The 21621-nt window shown below is 38.2% G+C and overlaps 3 protein-coding genes across 5 annotated transcripts; all 3 read left to right on the top strand.

Annotated features, from left to right (window-relative positions):
- The first annotated feature begins 1937 nt into the window (after positions 1-1937).
- On the top strand, positions 1938-6059 carry LOC113749057 (cytochrome P450 714A1-like). Its single transcript, XM_027292704.1, has 5 exons — positions 1938-2267; positions 4293-4519; positions 4642-4892; positions 4992-5358; positions 5540-6059. The coding sequence occupies exons 1-5, from the start codon at positions 1940-1942 to the stop codon at positions 5981-5983; spliced, it is 1617 nt and encodes a 538-aa protein (XP_027148505.1). The 5' UTR covers positions 1938-1939; the 3' UTR covers positions 5984-6059.
- Positions 6060-7205: 1146 nt separating this feature from the next.
- LOC113749534 (uncharacterized N-acetyltransferase ycf52-like) lies at positions 7206-9083 on the top strand. Of its 3 annotated transcripts, none has more exons than XM_027293305.1 (4): positions 7206-7726; positions 7806-7864; positions 8301-8357; positions 8647-9083. In XM_027293305.1, exons 1-4 carry the CDS (start codon positions 7268-7270, stop codon positions 8792-8794), a joined length of 723 nt encoding a protein of 240 aa, XP_027149106.1. In that variant the 5' UTR covers positions 7206-7267; the 3' UTR covers positions 8795-9083. The 3 variants fall into 3 exon arrangements, with proteins under 3 accessions (XP_027149106.1, XP_027149123.1, XP_027149115.1); XM_027293322.1 differs by lacking the exon at positions 8647-9083 and adding an exon at positions 8570-8642; XM_027293314.1 differs by lacking the exon at positions 7806-7864 and having other exon boundaries at positions 7206-7752.
- Positions 9084-9131: 48 nt separating this feature from the next.
- Positions 9132-10837, top strand: LOC113749525. The gene is made up of 2 exons (XM_027293293.1): positions 9132-9900; positions 10131-10837. The coding sequence occupies exons 1-2, from the start codon at positions 9447-9449 to the stop codon at positions 10628-10630; spliced, it is 954 nt and encodes a 317-aa protein (XP_027149094.1). The 5' UTR covers positions 9132-9446; the 3' UTR covers positions 10631-10837.
- The last annotated feature ends 10784 nt before the right edge of the window (positions 10838-21621 follow it).

The following is a 21621-nucleotide window of genomic DNA, read 5'->3' on the forward strand; positions in this document are numbered from 1 at the left end:
CGCTATTGATTAAAAACTTACACAGATAGAGTTTCAAAGCTCATATTTATATCACCGCACTTGTTAATGTGATGCAATTACTGGAAAATCTAGTATACATCCCTACCACGCGAGCGTTATTCATTAAAATCAAGTTTTGATCACTGTGTTTCGTAAGCTATGAGTTTATGTCACATTCTTCTGTTCTTTTCTCTGTCATTGAATTTGGATAAAAAAAGGTTGTTCTGTCTTGAAAATTCTCTAGTTGCTTTTTGCACTTTTTGTGCTTAATTAGTCACGCATGCATGAAATCCAAATCCCAAGCAATTGACTTCAGGCCATATCCAGTTAACCTTTCTAACTCACTGCTTAATTGAACTTAAATGACAATCAAGTTAAAGTGAAGTTCTTTGGACATTAAGACAAATAAGCATGCATTAGATCAGACAGAAGGCGTTCGTATTATTGACTCCAAAGTCACAATCAAAAGATGCTTCTTGATCAGCATACCTATCGTTTTACCATTCCCTCGATTATTTTCACTGGATCTATAGTCGAATCATCCAATGAATATCAAGTGGTTGAGATTCTAACTCCCTCACGATTGTTTAAATAGAGCGGGTGAGTCCTCTGAGTCTTATTGCCCTTCAATGAATTTTTCAAAATTAAAGTAAAACACAAAATTTCAAATTGGATAATATATAATTTTCTAGTAGTTTTTGGTATTTGAACTGGGAATTTTTTTTAAGGGATCGTATGTCTAAATGATACTTCATCTATCTTGTGAATCCACAAAGTAACATTTTAAAGTCTCTCTCTCTTAGAACGTGTTTGATAAAATTGAAGTTTGAAAACTGAAAACTGAAATCTGAATCCATTAAGTTATTGAATTGTTAAATACTAAATTTGATACATTTGACCGCATGCCATATTAAGTGATAAGTGAATAACTTATCGCTTATTTTTAGGAGCAAGTTTTGTCTAAAAAATTCAGTGTCACTTAATTAATTCAATTGTTCAATTTTTAGTTATCAAATGTATCCGACTATGTTAAGATCTAAATCCATTAAATTTAGGTTATCAAATAAGGCTTTAGTGTATGTTAGCCAGCTCTGCATTACCATTAATACCATTAATACGAATAATCATATCAGCATTTTAATTTATGACTAATAAGTAACAACACCTCATTCTCATTGCATTTTTTGCAAAAGAACAAGAAGCAGCACCGCCGAAAGTATAATGAAGCATGGAGGCAATCCCACTTCAGAACGGGAAAGATGTGAGAAAAGTTGGGAGTGCAACTTAATGGTCATGAGCCAAATTTTTGGAATAATGACGTCATTGCAATTTCCCAATTTATCAGCTCAGTATTTTTTTTTCTGAATTTTCTAGCAAGTGCCTGTTAGACACTGGTTAAGATATTTAAAATTCACCTAACTTATTATTTAAATATATATATTACAATTATCATCATCTCTTACATTTATATACTTTCTCTATTTAATTTACATACCCTCCCTTGCATTTATTTACTTTCCCTAACTTACTATATATATATATATTAAAATTATTACCTTTCCTTACATTTATTTACTTTTTTTAATTAATATTATATTTTAAAAAATATGATATTTGAAATATATCTTAATGACAGGCACTCGTTAGACAGACTTTTTTTTTTGCTTCAGCAAGTAGCATATCACCCAATGACCAATCATTAACATCACATACATATACATATATTTTTTGTTTTCTCAAGGGAATAAAAAGAAAAAAGAAAAAAAAGGGGGAAAGCAGTTAGCTGCTGGAATTATTAATTTCTCCTCCTCGTAATGCTTTGTCTTGTTCTGTAGCAACTAGCAACCAATTAGTCCCTTCAAGGCTTTTATAAACCAGTTCAAAGCATAGACTTGAAGAGAGCAGCAGAAGCCAAAGTGAAAAAAAAGAAAGAAAAAAAATGAAATCCCTTCTCTTCGCCTTTCTCCTCCTCCTCTCTGTCCTTGTATCTCTGAAGAATCTTTCATCTTGGGTCCTTCTGGGCATGCTTCTGATTGGCCTGGCCTCATACTTCCTCAACGTTCTGTGGCTAAAGCCTAAAAGGCTCTTGTGGAAACTTCAGAGGCAAGGAATTAGAGGGCCCTGTCCTTCTTTCCTATATGGAAACGTTCAGGAGATGCAGAAGATTCAGGCTAAAGCCATGAAAGCAGCAAATTTTGGCGAATTTGTGGCCCATGACTACACCTCCACTCTCTTCCCATACTTTGAACAATGGAGAAAAGAATACGGTAACTTCTTATCCTTCTTCTTTGATTATTTTACTAGTAAAAATTCCAGATGCCATTCAAGGTTGCATCACCTTTGACATAAATAAGATTTAAACACATTACAGATATTCATTCGTAGTTTTCTTTCATTTTACTCAGTTGGGTTCATAATTAGAGGGACAGAGACACTTTTATCTTTGAAAAATGCGATAAGGTGCTATCGAGTTCTGTGTTTACGTACACGTTGTCAGCAAAGTTATCTTTAGCGATGAGCTAAAGAATCCGGCTTCGTCGGTTGGAGAACTACTTGTGTTTATTAAAAACATACTTAAGTCTGCTTTGAATTCTTTATCTGATCATCAAAAGTTGATGAGGGCTCTTGAAACATAAAGTAATAATTTTGTCAGGATGCTTCAGAAGTTATTATGGAGTCATTAACCTTATTACTCCAAAAGCATATTTAAGTCTTAGCCAAGATAAGCTCTGGATTGTCTGGATATTTGTCCTTTTGACAACTACTTCCATATATCTAAGACAAATAAAAGCAACGAATGCAGAGCTAGGCCTAAAAAAATTAGAAAAGAAGAAAGAGACGTCCTTGATATCCTGGAATAGATCAGCAAAAAGTCCACCCGTGATCGGTAATAGACTGAAAGTGATTAGATTCGATCAATAATTTGGACACATCACTTCCAAGAAAAGAGGGGGGTACATGAGTACTGAGCAAAATTTTTTTTTTTTTTTTAAAAAGGAGTACATATGGTAATTTGGTTGAAGGACTGATGAGTCTGTTTCTATAGCATTTTTGTTGTCTTTTTTTTTTCCCATACTTGTGTCCTTTAATTTTTGGGGGTCAGGACCTGTGTCTACTTTCTCGATCTCTTGTACTAACTAAAATGCTGTTTCACTAAAGAACAAGGCATATATAACACCAATCCTTCCTCTTGAAAGATTAGCAATTACTCGGACTTTTGGAGCCTGATCATCTGTTTCTGAATTATTAAATCTCGAATGGCACTGCCATTAGAAGATGGCAAGAGTAACCCATGGTTTAATCCATCAATACTTAACCAAGTACCGGCATTTTAACTTCAGTGCATAACTACACATAAGAATACCCTTTTGTGGTTGGTTAATTGTGACTAGTTATGCTGGACGTAAAAAAATCTAGAGCAACATTTAATTTTGGGCAAAACAGATTTGCAGCTCAAACTAATAAGTTGCCCTTTTAGAGCTGCACTTTGAATTGCAACCCAGCATTTGATATTCTTTTAAGTCAAGATTGAGGACTGAAACATCCTGGGAAAAAGGACCCGTAATAACAGCCGGTTGCTACATTGAGGTTGTCCGGGCCAGGGGATAGGGAACCTTCCCTCTACTTTAGAAATGGACTAGATTTGCATCATAAAACCTGATATCAAGTGAGTTTGATTTGGAAAATGGAAGAGATGCTCATCCAAGGATGCATGCAGATATTCATCCATGTTATACGGTAGGAAAGGTACAGATTTTCTTGTCTGCCACATCTTTTTTAAGAGTTTCAAAAGCAAAGAAAACAAAGATAGCGACTCTTGCTGAATTGAGATAACAGATGAGGAAACTTTTCCTTATTTGGTCGATGGTCGATGGATGTTTGCCGTTCAAAGCAATAATTGGCCGGGTTATGGGACATGCTTTGACAAACGTGTTAAGTCCTAGTACACTCTTCTGTCAAAGTTGTACGCCCTTTTACTTCAGCACATTTGGGTTTTAATGTTTTTATCGGGGAACACTCTGACGGCAATCATGTGCAATTTGTACAATGGTGAAACACACAATCTTTGATTCTCGAATTAGCCTCGTGTCCTTCTAATCAATCATACGTAGCTGCAATTATTTCTACCAGCGGATGTACTGCATGCATGATTGGCCGGTGGCCAGACCAACAAATTGTTCACCACCGCCAATCCTTAGCGTTACTTTTGTTTCTACCTCCTATCGTTTTCTGATCTTTCTTTTTTTAGTCCTATGGATCCTTGCATCACTTGGAATTGTTATTGGATACAGGCCCCATATACACGTACTCAACAGGAAACAAACGGCATCTGTACGTAAACCATCCGGAGCTAGTCAAGGAGATGAACCTCAGTACTAGTTTGGATCTTGGGAAGCCTTCGTATGTTACGAAAAGGCTTGCACCTATGCTTGGCACTGGAATTTTGAGGTCTAATGGGCATGCATGGGCGCAGCAGAGGAAAATTGTTGCCCCTGAGTTCTTCAGCGACAAGGTCAAGGTAAATAAGTTGAAATAAACGGAACTGTATATGAGTTGAATTGTACATAATTGACTTGAAAGTTGAAACTGGAGAGTTAATTGCTGTGCGAGTGAGGCAGCTAGATTTAAAATTCATTTCAGGGCATGGTAGGTATGATGTTGCAATCAGCAGAGCCATTGATGGCCAAATGGGAAGCCAGCATTGAAGCCCAAGGCGGAACAACTGCAGAGATCAGAGTGGAGGAGGACCTGAGGGGTGTCTCAGCTGATGTGATATCAAGGGCCTGCTTTGGGAGCTCCTATTTCGAAGGCAAGAAGATATTCTCAAAGCTCAGAACCCTCCAGAAAGTCATTGCAAATCAAAGTGTACTTTTTGGTATCCCTACACTGGGGTATGGTGTTTCTTGGCCTATACTTGGATCACATTTTGACACAAAAACAAAGTAAAACGGTACATGTAGAAGGTAACACCTAACATTATCCATGGGCAGATTTTTTCCAAGCAAACAGCAAAAGGAGATTCAAAGTTTGGAAAAGGAGATAGAGTCGCTGATATGGGAAACCATAGCACAACGTGGAGAAGAATGCTCACTGGAATTTCCATCGGAAAAGGATTTATTGCAACTGATACTCGAAGGGGCTATCAACGACGTGGGCAAGAATTCGTCTAAGAAATTCATTGTCGACAATTGCAAAAATATTTACTTCGCCGGGCACGAGTCCACTGCTGTTGCTATATCATGGTGCTTGATGCTTCTAGCTCTGCACCCAGAATGGCAAGATCGTATCCGCGATGAAATAGCTCAAGTTTGTCCAGATGGCTCAATTGATGCTGATTCTCTCCCCAAGATGAAAATGGTATCCATTATGAGTTCATTTTATGTTATCGTAGAACTTCATTCACGTCACTTTTGTCTAGCGTTTTCAAGACGTTAAAGCACGGGACATGAATCTTAATTTGAAATCATTACGAGATTCATGATTAACAAGGAATAACCTCATATTTGGCTGCATGCATATCCTGGCTTTGCTATTGCAGGTGAAAATGGTGATTCATGAAGTGATGCGGTTATATCCACCAGCAGCATTTGTGTCGCGGGAGGCACTTGAAGACGCTCAAATTGGGCACCTACTGGTGCCTAAAGGCGTCTGCATATGGACATTGATACCAACCTTGCATCGTGACCCTGAAATTTGGGGATCAGATGCAAATGAGTTCAAGCCTGAGCGATTTGCAAATGGAATTTCTGGTGCCTGCAAATTGCCTCAAGTTTATGTCCCCTTTGGCGTAGGCCCAAGATTGTGCTTGGGCCGAAATTTTGCTTTGGTTCAAATGAAAGTGGTGATTTCCCTCATAATCTCCAAGTTCACCTTCTCTTTATCTCCCAAGTACCGACATTCTCCAGCTTACCGCATGATCGTAGAACCCGGTCAAGGTGTCCAAATTCTAATTCAAAGATACGAAAGGGCCTCCAGCATGTAACTTCAGCTGGATCAAGTCTTGGAAGTAGCTAAGCTTGTTTATGTTACCTTAAAACTATCCTCCTTTATTTGGGGTACTGTGCTTCTTCCTCCATCTCATCCCCCCCCCCCCTTCTTGTTCCCTTATCTGAAGTGTTAATTCTCTTCTGGTCCACCATCCTGTTGATTTCATTTAGGCATTGTAGGATAATCCAATTCAGCGATTAAATTTAATGGATTCAGATCTTAACATATTCAAACTGTTTGATAACTAAAAATTAAACATTTGAATTAATTAAATGGCACTGAATTTTCTAGGCAAATCTTGTTCCTAAAATTAAGTGATAAATTATTCATTTATCACTGAATGTCATACGCATTCAAATGTATCAGATTTAATATTTAACAATTTAATAACTTAATAGATTCAGACTTCATATTTTAGATTTCAGACTTAAGTTTTACCAAATACGCCCTTAGTCTTAGTAATTAGCATAGCCTCTTCAAAAACATTTTCTCAAACTAGAGAGCAATAATATGTTAACTCAATTTTGATTTTGATCACCGGAGTCCACAACATTGCTTTTGAATTACCGGTGTGATTAATAGGGGCGGCTCGATCCTTGAATTAAATAGGAGAGATAATGAATCAAGCAAAGCCCTTCACTTTTTTTTTATCGACACAGGGGTGTCTGGGTCAATTCTTACGGGGCCCGACTAATCTCCTGCGGCCCGGGAGAGGAGGCCCCACTCCACTCGGGACACGGTAACTCCAGGCAGACTCGAATCTTGGTTGCCCAAGATCGGACAACGCCCCTAAAGAGGAAAGCGTGACTGACTGAGCTGCCTGGAGGGGCAAGCAAAGCCCTTCACTCCAGACCGAATTTGACATCCCTTAACTTTGATTAGCATCCTTAATGATTGATATATATAATTCTTAATAAGAAATTCATAATTTAATAACTTAATATTACAGGACATCCACTCACATATGGGTTAATACTCTAATTTTGGGTATTAGATAAATCGCATCTCATGTTTATGAAAAATCCGTGCCGCCCAATCATCAACATACCAATGCCTCTTATGCATTAGGAGACAATCCGGAATGATTTCTTAAAATTTTAAAAAGAAATATTAACCATCTCTCGAAAGTCGAAAGTTTTTTTTTTTTTTTTTGAGGGAAACCCATCTCTTGAAAGCGCCTCGTTTGTTTTTCCCATCCTTAGCCTGTGGCGTTGCCCCAGAGAGATTATGTATGCAACTGTGTGGTGGAGAAATTAGAGAATAGCGTGATTAAACGGAGATGGCCGCCGTTGCAACCTCCGCTTACGGCAGCTGTATTCCCGCCAATTTGCTCTATTCCCCGCTAAAAATGACCAACCAGATTTCATCCCCGCCGCCATTGTACATCTCCACAAACCCATCCCACGTAAACCCAAGCCATCTCCAGCACCTATACGCTCTCTGCAACCACTCCTGCCACCGCTTCCCTAAGTTCGACTCCGACGGCCGCGTAGAGCTTATAGACGTCGGCAAACTCCGAACTGCTCTGTCCAATAGCTCCGTTGTCGTATCGGTCTTCACGAAACCCGAATTAGCTAATGATTTATCGTCCACTGCTGAAGTCGGCACAAGATCGATGGGCATTGGTGGGAATTGGATTCAGCGAGTGATGCCGGTGACTCCAGATAACGGGAAGCTTGTGGGGTTTGGACGCGCTGTTTCTGATTTAGGGCTAACTGCTTCCATCTATGATGTCATGGTCGGAACACTTTTCCTTCTGAAAAAGTAATTTTTATTTTATTTTCCTTCTAATGTAGTTGTTTTTCAGTGCATTTCAGGTGATCCCTTCTCTCCAGGGTAGAGGAATTGGGCGGAGGATTGTACAAAGAATTATAAGGTTGTAATGGGACTAGATATTTTTAAGATTCTAGGGTTCTAGGCATTGCTTGGAATTTGGGAATCATTAAGGAAAATCATTTGCTTATATTGTTTTGAAGGAGACGAAAGTTCAATTAACAAGTATATGCGAGGAACTGTTCAGCTTTTACTGATTGGTAATATTGAGTTAATCAGCCAAGTGTAGTTTAATTTTCTACCGTTATTCATTTTTGGCATGTTGTAATTGTGGTGTAGCATCGAGGAAACATTCTACCTAGTATTACCTGCAGGTTTTTCTCTATTCATTTACCATTTTGTGGGAAGGATTGTTTGGGGTTGCTGACTGCAGAGCTAAGCATAATGGGAAATACATTTGCTACATAATGTGCTAGTTGTTCAAAATTTTTGGTAGTCAAGCTCTGAAAGATGTCTAAGCACTCCAATATTTCTTGCAGAATGCTTACTGGCAAAGGGGTGTACGATATATCCGCCCTTTGCTCTGAGAAAGAGGGGTAAAGTTTTAAGTTTCAGTAATTCAGTGTGTTTGGATTACACATTATTTCCACCTTATTTACACACACTGATTTGCTTTCATCATCAACACATTTTTCAATCATCTTTTTATCTCACATACATCACATCAAAAAAGTATTACAGTATTTTTTTACAAAATTATCTCAAATAATTTACTTGTATTATCAACACATTTTTTTTATCAATGTAGGTAATGATCTTATTTCCTGCAATTTTTCGGAAAAGGGTATCTTTTGAAGCTAACATGGCCCTTGTATTCATCCTCAGGCTATTCTTTAAAGCATGTGGATTTGGAGAAGATATTCTTGGTTCCACTACAATGATGTATACTGGGACATCTAGCTGTCCTGATGCACATCAGACTGCTATATATGCTGGCAGAAAGCTACTTTTAAGTCCCCCATCAAGACAATAGTAGAGTTCGTAATCTCTCTTTCCATGACCGTGCAGATGCAGAATGCTCTGTTCTTCAGATAATTGGATTGCAATCTACGTAGAACTTCTATTGACTGGCCTCAAAGTTGAAGGGTTCCATAGGCACTCTATTCCATTTACTGATTTACCGCACAGCACTCTTCAGGCAGTAAGTTAATGGAGTAGGACTTTGTGCTCCTTGTGAGCACTGGGTTAAAGTGTTTCCCTTCTTTAGACCAGCTGAAAGGGATGTGTTGCATAGCCAAACAATTTCATATACCATTCTAACAGGCTTTTAAGTTGTTCAGTTAACAAGCTTTTTTTTTTTTTTTTTGATAAATTGCCGCATGAGTGGGCCATCCATCTAATTTTCTTCCACTTTATGCTGGACAAACTTTTGACTTTTGTTCTGATTCCTCTCCTCTTGGTATGGATTTACGGGTCATTTGCTCGACAAAAAGGTGACGGAGATTTAGAAAGTCGTGATGGATAAGGAATTCTCTTGGCCTGTGGGTAACATTAGTCTGGAATGGTACAAAGTTGTTAACTTTCTCTTTTCCTTATCAACTCTTCTTTACAGAGTTGGAAGAACTTTTCAGAAAGCAACCTCTCTTGCCGTTCTGTCTTCGTTTCACGATTGAATCTTAGCTGTGATGGGAAAACTATGGGTTGAGGTCTGCCTGATTTCTGCTAGGGGACTCCGGCGAACATCTTCACTGTGGAAGCGCCAGTGGTTTGCCGTTGGGTGGATTGATACTAACAACAAATACTGCACCAGGATAGATGCTTCGGGAAATGCTAATCCAGTTTGGAAAACCAAATTCTCGACAGTGGTTGATCCTTCTGAACCTAACTTCCAAGATATGGCCCTCCACGTCGAGGTCTATAGTAGAGAACCCGTCTTTCTTAGAGAAAGGCTCTTGGGAACGACAACGGTGATTCTTAAGGAATTTCTGGAGAAGTACTTGAAGAATTCTGAGGTTCCAAAACCGGTGGAAGAAGTAGGAAGTTTTCAGCTGAGAAAGAAGAATACAAACAAACCTCGCGGATTTGTCGATATCTCAATCCGAATATCAGAAGAAAGGGAAGAGTCTAGCTCATACCAAGGTACAATTACGGACTCCCTCATCATCATGACTTTCTTTTTTCTCATGAGAACCAACCTCATCAGTCTCTTTGTTCGGATTCCTGCATACTGTAATTTTCCTTCTGGCGCATGGGCTATGTCTATTATTGAACAGCAATAATGCTTTCCACACAATTTAAGGGTTTGGACTGTAGGATTCTTAGAATCAACGAGTTTCGATGTATGTCCTCGTGAAATTTTGGTTTCTCAGGTGATGAGGAAGGATTTAAGCTCATGGATAACAGCATGGGAATTAACTTGGATATTGGGCACGGACCCCTGCATTCACAATTTCCTGCACCCTCACCGCTGCAGCCAGGAAGTCAGCCGCAGACAAGCAGCCAGTATGCCCATCCACTTCCATTTCCTCGGAATTATCCCAATATACCAACGGGTCCAAGCTATGCACCAGCCGGGGGAACAAGCTATCAACCACCAAGAGCTCCACCCCCACTCCCACCACCCTCAAATGTCGGCTATATACAGACCTCTCTACCGAGGACAGATGATTTGCGGCCTAGTTACATGAACATGCCATCATCTGGACCAGCACCTGGACGCAGCAGGGGACCTGGTATTGGGGTGGGACTAGGTGCTGGAGCATTAGCTGCTGGAGCCGTGATCTTTGGGGATGATTTTATGTCAGGTTTTGATTTTCCACGCAATTTACAAGATGCTAGCCTGACAATATCAACTGATCCTCCTTTCTGAATATGCGTAGAACATAATCTGCTGTTGTATGGCGAGGGACATTATTGTTGTTTTAAATCATTTCAGCGTTCAACAATTACTGCACCTGCACCCCGTAACAAACATGGGATATTTGTGATCGCTGCTAGCCCTCTAAATCCAGAAGGAAGTTTGGATATTGGCTATGCATGTTCAAGCTTCTAACACCAGTGCGTCGCAATCAACATATGCTGCTTCATAAAAAAAAAATAAAAATAAAAATGCGACTCATCGGGGGATACTATGAAGAAATACAAAACGGACAACAAGAAATACTAAATGATGTTTATCCATCTTTTTACTTTGACAATCGATGGGGAGAAATTCTTTCTGGAGTTTAATTACGTCTCCACATTTATTTTGAGGGTTCAATCCTCGCCACAATTGTCAATTGGTTTAAGAAGATCCAGGGTTAAGTCACTACTTGCAAACGCTGCTCCTGCGAAGCACCGAAAGTTCTCTGTAGAAATTTCTCAACAACCGATACAAACTCTTCAGCCGTTTCTTCAGCAGGCAAGTGGCCGCAATTCTTGATCACCTCAAGACGAGATCCTGGAATGAAATTCATTTTCTAAGACATTCAGCAAATCAGCTTTGCGCGTCAAATTTAGAAAAATCAGATCTTCACTCAGTAGTCCAAAATTAATAAAAAACTTGGTACCTTGGGAAAACCTCTTAGAAAGCTACGAAATTTCTTAAAAGACACTTTTCCATGAATCTAAGTGGAAGGTATTCAAAAATGAGCTTGAAGGTACAGGTTCGGCGTACAAGGCAGAATTAAGTTGGATTTCGGCCAACTTTGGAAATTCGGAACGATTCACATGTTGCAAACCGGCCTCTGAAATTTACAGCTCAATTAGTGTTACAAGTGAGGTTTATAACAAAACAAGCGGATCAAGAATCGGAATTTCGAGTACCGAGATACGGTAGCTCAAAGTTGAGGAAGATTCAAGACTGAAGAAGAATTTCCAGTTTTGAACCTCCAACACTAGCAATTTAATTCGGTATCGAAACGAACTTGAATTGGTGCCAAAATTGGCAGTATTTTACTCCTATATGCAAGGTATTCCTCTATCAAATTTCAGGGAAAAATACCCTCGGGAAGGTAGTTAATTAGTCAACCAAAGTTCAGGAAAAATTCTAAGGCAATCTGCCTTGTGACTTTCATTTCACAATTTCAAATCGTTTAACCAAGAAAACTATCCGAACATGGTTCATTTGTGAAACAAAGGTCTAAGACACATCCATGATACCTTTGGTAAGTGATGAGCATCAAGAACTTCAATTAATAAAATCATTCCCAAGTTTTGCCCCAAATCAGTCCAAATACTACGTTTTTCCAAAACAGGGCAGTCCTCTTGTTTTAGTCACAACTCAATCAATTTAACTCGGAATGAGGCATGGTTTATGGCATTAGAAAATACATTCACGGGACTAAAAGTTCACAGAAGGAAATGTTCTGAAATTTGGCAAGCAACCAGCTCAAAATTGAGCCTCAAGTTGCTGCCTCAACAAGCCATTCCAGCAAATCCGAGAGACAGGACAGCTAACTTAAAACGTTTGGTTCGGATCACTCACAAAGAATCAGAACGTGAATTTTATCTCAAATTAAAGCTAGGAATGTCTAGTTTCAAACGCCACCGATGAAACTTGATTTCGACACCCGAGGACAGAGTTATGGCCAAAATACGACCACTAGACAGTTTTACCCGAAAATAATTTTCCAACATGCCTAGTTCATGAATAAATTCATTTGCCCATCCAATCGTTAATGTTTTCCAACGAAAATTTCTACACACATAATATAACATATACACATCAGGATCATGCCAATAAATCACCAAAAATGGGCCTTATCATGGCCAAACAAAACAGGGGCAGATTCGGCAATTTCTGGTCATGACCTCTACTTCAGTTCCCAACAATAACACTCCATAAATTCATCATTATAACCATTAAACTACCATTAAATCCAACATTGATCCTCAAATCAGCAACAACAACCCAAGTGTGGGAATACAAAGAGCCCACTATCACATTTTACATCCATATCAAGCTAACCAAATGCATGCATGAACTTAACAAGGTAAGATAGCTTCCAAACTTCAAGTTTCCAAGAGTGGATCATCACTTACTTTGGGTTGATGTTCAGCAGAATTTTTGGCCCTCTATTACCCCAGAAAAACCGTGATTTCCAGCCCTTGTTTGCAGCTCAAAATGCTCCTCAAGTGTCAAGCTAGGTGTGGTGCAAGTTTGGTTGAATTTGGAGATGATTTGGGGTGGTTTTGAGTGAGATTAGCGAGCAGAAATTTTGAAGCAATGGAGTTAGAGAGAGGAGGGTGTTTGGTCGGCTATGAGGAGAGAGAAGATGGAGAGAAATCTGATTTCCTTTAGCTTCCAAGAGAAGGTGAAATAAGTGGTGGAAATTCACCCAAAAGTCAACTCTCATTAGGGGCCGTTTGGTGCGATTACGGCTCGATTTTCTCGCACGTTTGGTTCACTAATGCACTAAACCTCCAATGCATATATATTCATGTAAATATTATTCACTCTTCATTGTCCCGAAATAAGGGTCTAAAGTCCCTCAAATAAAGTCGCGCGTGTGAAAACGCGTACCGTCAATTTTAACGATATAACGCGAAACTTCCGAGAAATTCTTATAACGATTGTACTACTAACTATCACTTGAGTATTTATTCATAAGATTACCTATTTTAGGACCATAGTACAAGTCTTCAATATTCCAAGCTTATTGTGCTACTACGCGGATAAAATCTCCAAGTACTATTCACTATTTTTACTAAACGTACTCCAGGAAATTAATTTTCAGAACGAGTCACTTTAAAAATATAACGAAGTTATATTTCTATGTATTTAGGTCTAATAAGGCTAGAAAATATTCCTCGTGGCAAAAATCCAATTAAATAGTTTATTAAGCCATAAATTAGGCATAAAATAATAGTTTTTTACGAGTCCTCACAATTATGGACGTGGGACCCGCTAGTACGGTAAGTGCATTATATTTTGACCACTCGTTGGAGTTTTGTGTTAAGTGATATTATTTTACAAGGTGCTAGGAGATAATTATAGGTTAGTTAGATAGATTAACCATTGGAAGAAAGAAAATAAGCTTAAAACATTCAAGGTGCCAAGTGTCGCGACCCGATTGGATGGTGGACTTGACCAACCTTTCTTCACCTTTACTAAATACAAAATTTGACCAACATTCCTTCATTTATTTCTTCTTGTTGGACCAACCATTGAGGGAGGAAAAGAGAGTGAAGACTTGATCTTATACTTCAATTTCAAACTCCAATCTTGAATTTCAACCATAACTTTTGCAAACCACTCCATAAAAGTGCTAGTTAAGGTAGTTTCCAAGGTGTTTGTGGAGTCAATTTGGGAGGAAGAAGCCTAAGCTACCATCTTTCTTGTGGGTATAAGGTAACTTGCCAAGAAAACCTCTCTTTACTTCTAATAATTGCATCATAGTGGTTTAGAGTTGTTAACTATGTAGTTTTGTGAGAATATTTCATGGTTTTAGGTAGAGTTATGTAAAATTTCAGTTTTACGGTGAAATTTCTGCTCATATGTGATGCTTGAGGGTTGTCCATGTTTTGATAGCTTTGCTATGTGAAATATTGAAGTTTTATAGGCTAGTTTAACTTGCCTAAGGAAATTTTCTGCTTGTGTACCTAAATTTTAGATTATGGTTTCCAATTTTGGTGTGATTGTGGTTGATTTTGGAGCCACAAATTGGTTATATGTGAAGGGTACTGTGACCCTAATTAGGTGTGTTTAATACCTTGTGATGTATATATGAAATTGTGGCTGAATTGAGATGAGATTGGGTGTTAATGTTAGGATGGAAAAGTATAGAAAACAAAGGGAGGTGCTGTCAAAATTTTCGCAGGAGCTCCTGTGCAGTCTTGAGAAATCTGTTATAACTTTATATAGAAATGTCATAATCGAGTTCTATTTGTTGCGTTTCAAACTAGAGTTAGAGTACTATCAACCATAAAAATATCAGCCTTTTCCTCAATTTATATGAATAACAGTGATTTTTCAAATTTGACCGAAATTGCATACCTGTTCTGCCTTTTTCTGGAGGAAGCAGCCACTTGAGGCTCAAATTTGACTGACTTGTGATCTGAATCTTATAAATGTTTCTTCTGAGAAATTGTACCCCTTTGAGTCTATTTTTGGACGGTATAAATTTTATCAATTTTGTACTTAAGAATCTTGAGATATGATTTTTCAAATGGTGGTGCGCAAAACTGGAAAATCCTGTTTTCCTAAAATTGTCCTTACTCTCATTTTCCACCTTAAGTTTGGAGTTAGTAAATCATTGTAGGTATGGTTTTTGGTAGAAGTGAAGGGTTTGGGGTCATTTATGTTCTTAGGACCAACCGTTACCTTTTTACTCCAAAGCCGCCTTTTTATCTCCTTGTTCTAGTAGTTAACTCGGAGAGGTATACGACTTGTAGTCGAGCCTCATTTATGCATTCCGTTTGCTGGATTCGTGAATGTGGGAACTATAATTGTTTTACCTTGATTATTCTAGGGTTTCTTGGTGATTAAAGCCATACTTTGGGTGAAAACTTTTGAAGTCTTTTTGCTTGAACTGGTGAGTGTACCACTCCCTCAAATTGGTGCTTATCTGATTTATCTGTACTTGCAATTTGCAACCTGGTTATCTGTGACTTCTGTATACTCTGTATGAAACGAGGGTGTACTTTATCACACTCGTCTCTTTCGTCTGTCTGTTTTGGTTCCTGTATACGTTTGAATTTGTTATCTGTATCTGTTTTGATGTCGTTTGGAGGTTTGTATCCAATGACCCTTCTGTGATTTTTGAACTCAAAACCTGTGGCTAGTTACTCGAGTCGAGCCGGCAAGGACTTGGTCGATTAGATAACGAACCACGGTAGTCTGTTTCTAGGAAATCTTTGGGTATTGGAGACTCTGGATTTCCGGTATACTTGAGTATTACCACTTCTGTTTCTGAATGTTTTCCGGGCCCGAAAAGGGGTATGTTTGGTGGACGAAATTTGGCGTAAAGTGGTGATCTACTAGACTGGTTTCTTTATTTGAAAATTGACGGAGTGTCAACTACTATTTGATCAAGCTCTGGTAAAGCAAAAAGGGGAATTTGGCTCTTGAGAGCCACCTGTATCCTTCTATTTGAGGTCTTTGTTTACTACCTTATCTGGTGTGTATATTTGACTATGTGTACTTCTGGTACCTCATTGAGCGTAAGCTCACCCCGTTCCCGTTACGTTGTTTTCCTTACAGGAATACTACTATGGAAATCATGATTTTTGGAAAGGAAAGTTGAGCTAGTAGATGTATATGATTTTGTTAAGCTCCTTTGTAACAAAACCCTAGTCGTATTTTGTATATGTATGAAGAATGAATACTATGGCTTGTATTTCAGGTTATTTTGTTGAAGCTCCAATGTATATATGTATTTAAGTGCTTAATCATGTATATTAAGTGTATTTGTTGAGATGATACGTTATTATGGCTCTGGTGAACGTTTCTTGTATACATTGGGGAAATCGAGCGAGCGCGGAACTTGAACGAGAAAGAAAAGTATTTTGGTGGGAAACTGTTCACCGAATCTGGCCGTATATCCGGCCAGTTCTTGGCCAGATAGTTGGCCGGATTGGCAGAGGAGATTGAAAAATTTTGGTTTCGCCACTGCCTCGAATCCGGCCAGTAATCCGGCCGAATTGTGACGTGGCTACAGTGTGTTCGTTTCGTTTTCGATTTTCGTTGGAACGTTGTATCAAAGTTCTATTGCATCTTTTAGTTTAGTTATTTTAGTTTCCGAAATTTCATTTTCTCGGAGTCCTTTGGAACGTCTCGTAGGGTTTTCGTGTGTTTCGGTTTAGTAGTCCTGGCGAGAGTTGGGCAAGCGGTCCGCAGAACCCTTTGGTTCGCCGTAGGAGGAGGTGGGGCTGTCACAGTGTGTGTACTAAATTTGGTGGTTAAGAGTGAGTTTTATATAAGAGAAAGTGTGTGATTAGAAGTTCTAATAATAAGTTAGTGAATTATACGTTAAAACACAAGTACGCGAGAGTTAAGGAAAATAAGCTTGAACCGACGCGTACCGTTTGCTACCGATTGAGTGCACCATTTGAACACTACTTTATTACCCTAATCTCCTTGCTTTTATTTCACCTAATCCTCCCTAAATTAACCCTTAAGTCAGCCACCATTATTGACTAAAGAAAAGGAAGAAAAGAAACAAAAACAAAGAAAAATCTTAAAGTGACAAGTGTTGGAAATCCATAGAAGTTTGATCAAGACATTTTCCTTTCTTCTTATCTTTCCTTTTGGCTCATTTTTCTTCATTTTTCTTCATGTTGGCCGAAATTCTTGGAGAGAAAAACAAGAGAGGAGAAACCTTCCATTTCCACTTTGATCTTGCTTGTTTGAGTTGAAACCAAAAAACTAAACTGATTAAACCTTCATTTTGGTGCTTAGGAAGCTTGGTGTGGTGAAAGTTTTGGAAGAAATAGCTTGGTTCTTCACTTAGCAACAAGTATTGGAAGGTATAAGATGATCCACTCCCTCTCTCTTTCTTTATCTTACTAAATATGCTATAGAAGCTTTTAATCTTGGCATATGATGGATGATTTTCTAGTTTTGGGTTGTGTAGTCAAAATTTCAGTTAGGGTTTTATATTTTCAATCATGATTATGTTGTTTACCTAGTAAGTGATGTTATTGAGCTAGGATATGGATTTGGTGAAGTGATTAATAGCTTGGTTGTGACATGTTAAGAGTAAAAGTTGAATTTCCAGCATTTGGTAGTGATTCTGTCCTGTTTTTGGACCCAACTAAAACTGCATATTCGTCCATGATAAAGGCCAAATCAGTTCTTGCTCAAAACATGAAAGTTGTAGGAATTTGAGTTAACTTTCTACCCAAAAAAGTTCAACTCAATCGGAGTACTGTATCTGTGAAATGACTAAAATACCCCTAACTGCCCAAATGCCCAGTTTAACCGATAGCTTTCTATTTTCTCTGACATTTTAATTTTTGACCATGAAAATGCATGATTTAGCTTTGGAGGTCTTCATAATAAATGTAGGTCTATGTCTTAGCTTCAAAACACCATCAAATTTACCTCGATCCGATATACCTAGTGTGACAGCCCCACCTCCCCCTAGGGTGAACCAGAGGGTTCGGTGGGTCGCCTGCCCAGCTCTCGCCGGGACTAAGTCGTTCACTACAGTCGTCAAATGAATTACAAGAATAAACCTCAAATATACATCACATGGTCCACAAACATACATCCAAGTCTCCAATAATTACATGTCATAAGCGAAGCGGAAACGATTCTCAACTATACATAAAATGATTCCAAATCCAAATTATACAAGATATATGCCATCCAGTCACGTGAACAAGTACTACAAGTCCTTCCTTCACCACGAGCCCTGTGGAGGGGAATAAAATATTTTTGGGGTGAGCTAGAAGCTCAGCGAGTAACCATTAAAATCAGTAATCAAATCGGTTTCACAATAGTTCATTTCAATGATGTCATAAATCAAATGATAAGTCCAGAAACAATTACAATATTTACAATACATTAAAATGGAGTATCAATAATTCAAGGAACATTTACAATGGAAAGCGATAGTAACATTCATTAAAAGGATACGGGCTCACATGGAGCTATTCGTTTGTTCGTTCGTTCCCCTGACATTTCCCCTTATTCCTCCAATCGTTTGAAAATACATTTTTTGTAAGTAGAATCCCTCGTTCATCCTTTTGTTCGTTCATCCCCTTTTCCGGACGTTGACCGGACTCCACCCATCCGACCATTGGCCGAACTCCACCCATCCGGACATAGCCAGACTACAAGGTAATACTCGAGTATACCAAATTCACCCAGGGTCACCATATCGCCCGACCGAGTCCGCTTCTGGCTCGAGTCGATCGGTAACAAAGGGCAGTGGCCAATTCAGCCAAACGGCTTACATTCATGCGCAACTAGCATTTCAATAATTAAATCCTTGAAAATTGCACAGTTATTTAGGTCGAGTGCGATAAAGTACACACTCGCCTAGAAAGCTCGTTTTGGAAATCATTCAAAGCACTTAACATGTTATCAATCAATAATACAAGTCATGAAGTCAAGAAAATATAGCAAATAAGGAACACTCACATGCAAGCACGCATGATATGCAAGAAAATAGTTCAAAAGTAACTTTGGAAACAGTTTAAAGGTAAATAATGCAAGAAAACAGTACAAAAGTAACTTTGGAAACAGCTCAAAAGTAAATAATGCAGGAAACGGTTCATAAATAACTTCAGAAATAGTTTGAGGTCACTCACCTCCATGGCTCAGAAACCATCCATCATATATCATTGCCTTGCTCAAATCCAAGTCTTAGATCACAAACTCAATGCAAATAAGTCCTTTAAAAGTTCGGACAGCACTTCCCCTAAATTTGCTTACTTTTCCAGCCATCATGGCTTCATTATTTCCTCAGCCAGTCCCAAAGGTACACACACAACAACAAGTTCATCCAATAGTCATTCAGCAAGCTCCAAGTAGTACTAGTACAAGTCAAGCTAGAGAAAAGTTCGGAAATGAAAGTTAAGCTCAAAACCAGAAAAATAGCTTTTGACATCCTTTTACGGTAATGGCACCAAAGGCACTACGATTGTCGGATGAAGGTACAAGATACACCGTTTCGAAACTAAGAGATAGGGTTACAATATTTCAGAAGGTCACTCAACCCAGTTTCGAGTGTAACCAGGTCAAAAACACAAGAAACTACACCAGAATCACAAAAACAGCTTCACAGAACGCATTCTAGCGGAAACATCATAAATCAGGCTACCTAAGTCCAAATCCAGAAATTCCAAAACCATATGATATCTAAGAAATAGGGCTAAATTTCATAAAAAGGCCTCAACAACTAATTCGGAAGTAATCCTGACCAAAAAAACCAATTACAGAAGCAATTCTTACATTCGGGTAAAACCAGAACAGCAATAGTAATTTCGACTTTTCTCACTCTACACTATTCCGATTGACCTGAAATTTTGTAGGAACCTCTAAAATATCATTCCCTAAAACTTTCATGTTTTAAGACAAGGCCAATTCGGCCTCTAACTAGGAGCTAAAAATTCGGGCAGAATGTTCCTTCACAAAACCTAATTTTCTGAAATTTCTTCCAAAACAGAAATTGATTGCAATTGTCCACTTTTTCCACCTTCTAGAATAATTATATACCATTTCCAATCATCATAGATAGCCACACAACCATGCTTATATTAAAACAGAAAAATCCCCAAAAATAATAAAACTTCATCACTTCAACCACAAATCAAGAAATAATCCATAATATTGCATCTCATACCACCACCAATCATGAATTGAACATCATTAGAGGAAGGAGAGGGGTCTTTCACAACTCACCTTAGCAATACAAGAGATAGAGCAACTAGTCACCTTAGCTTTCCAAACAACTCCACAAAACACCTCAAGACCACTTAGCAAAGAGATTTTATGGAATGATTTGGAGTTTTATTGGTTGGATTTGAAGATTGAGCAAGAAATAGAAGGAAGAATTGAGAGCTTTTCTTTCTTTTCCTTTGAGAGAGAGCCGACTACGAAGCTTTAGAAATAAGGATGATTTTTGGCAATTTTTTGATTTATTTGGTAAAGTAGTGAATAGTGTAGTCAAAGTCCAAGACTTAATCTTATGGTGACACTTGACACCTTTAGGTTTAAAACTTATCTTTTTGTCTCTCCAATACAAATATCTTAACACTTTGTAAAATAATATCACTTAATACAAAATTCCAACAAATTGTCAAAAATATAATGCATTTACCGCACTAGCGGGTCCCACGTTCAAAATACGCTCTTAATTTCTCAAAAACTAACCGATACTAGAAAAATCATTTTAAAACTATCTTTGCTCATAAAATTTATCTGGGGAATTTTTCTAATAAAGAAAATGTAGAAAAGGCGGGCGATTAAATAAAATAAACCCTAGAAATTTAGAAAATTTCCGGGTTCTCAAACTCATTTTTTTTTTCGGGGCGTCACACCTAGCTATATTTATGACCAAAACACCGAAGGATGACAAATTTGCTACTTATAAGTTTTCGTTAAACTGATTTCCAACTTTGATTTTGATGGAGTAATTGCTAGAATTACTTTGTATTTGGATGATATTAAGCCTAGTTGAAGAGCTATCTTGTTAAGCTTGCTTATATGTTGAAGTTGGGCTGAGTTGAGGAAAGAAATGATGCCCTAAGTGGCTGGAAAAAAACTAAATACAAAGGGCATGCTGCCCAAATTTCTATTACTTGCTCCTATGAATATTAGTGAGATGTAAGGTTTAATTTTAGGGTTAGTTGGATCTTAAATTACATATGTATCCTTGAATGCACTTCAATAGTAGTATACGAGTTATTTTTTACCAAGATTTGGTATCAACTAAGATGAAAAGTGTTAGTTTTCTCTCGAAAACTTTGAATTACATTTGCTCAGTTCAATTTGGGATTGGTTATTCTTAGGGTTTGTCGGTGATCAAGGGCATAATCCGGAAGGAAACTTTTGATGTTATTTTGGCTTAGACTGGTGAGTGTTCTTTGTATGTTGTGCTTTCAGTGACTATGTGGATTATTGTGAATGTTTACTTCAATGTTAAATGTTTTCAATGATTATTAAATGAATTTTCGATAGGCGAGTGTGTACTTTATCACACTCGACCTAAGTTAACGTGAAATTTTCAATGATTAAATGATTGAATACTACTTGTGCATGAATGTAAGCCTTTTGGCTGAACTGGACCCTTGCCCTTTGTTGCCAGTCGACTCGAGCCAGAAGCGGACTTGGTCGGGCGGCTGGTGACCCTGGGATAGTATTTTGGTATACTCGAGTATGACCACGAAGGTTGGTGGAGAACTGGCCAGTGAATTGGCTAGTGGTGGGAA

The sequence above is a fragment of the Coffea eugenioides genome, chromosome 1 (assembly GCF_003713205.1).
Source record: "Coffea eugenioides isolate CCC68of chromosome 1, Ceug_1.0, whole genome shotgun sequence".
Taxonomy (NCBI): Eukaryota; Viridiplantae; Streptophyta; class Magnoliopsida; order Gentianales; family Rubiaceae; genus Coffea; species Coffea eugenioides.

Excerpts from the sequence above, each read along its gene's own strand:
- LOC113749057 (XM_027292704.1), top strand. The coding sequence starts at position 1,940 with ATGAAATCCCTTCTCTTCGCCTTTCTCCTCCTCCTCTCTGTCCTTGTA. Across the intron at positions 4,520-4,641 it reads TCTTCAGCGACAAGGTCAAG|GGCATGGTAGGTATGATGTT; the intron begins GTAAATAAGTTG and ends AATTCATTTCAG. Across the intron at positions 4,893-4,991 it reads TTTGGTATCCCTACACTGGG|ATTTTTTCCAAGCAAACAGC; the intron begins GTATGGTGTTTC and ends ATCCATGGGCAG.
- LOC113749525 (XM_027293293.1), top strand. The coding sequence starts at position 9,447 with ATGGGAAAACTATGGGTTGAGGTCTGCCTGATTTCTGCTAGGGGACTC. Across the intron at positions 9,901-10,130 it reads AGAGTCTAGCTCATACCAAG|GTGATGAGGAAGGATTTAAG; the intron begins GTACAATTACGG and ends TTGGTTTCTCAG.
- LOC113749534 (XM_027293305.1), top strand. The coding sequence starts at position 7,268 with ATGGCCGCCGTTGCAACCTCCGCTTACGGCAGCTGTATTCCCGCCAAT. Across the intron at positions 7,865-8,300 it reads ATTGTACAAAGAATTATAAG|AATGCTTACTGGCAAAGGGG; the intron begins GTTGTAATGGGA and ends TATTTCTTGCAG. Across the intron at positions 8,358-8,646 it reads CTTTGCTCTGAGAAAGAGGG|GCTATTCTTTAAAGCATGTG; the intron begins GTAAAGTTTTAA and ends ATTCATCCTCAG.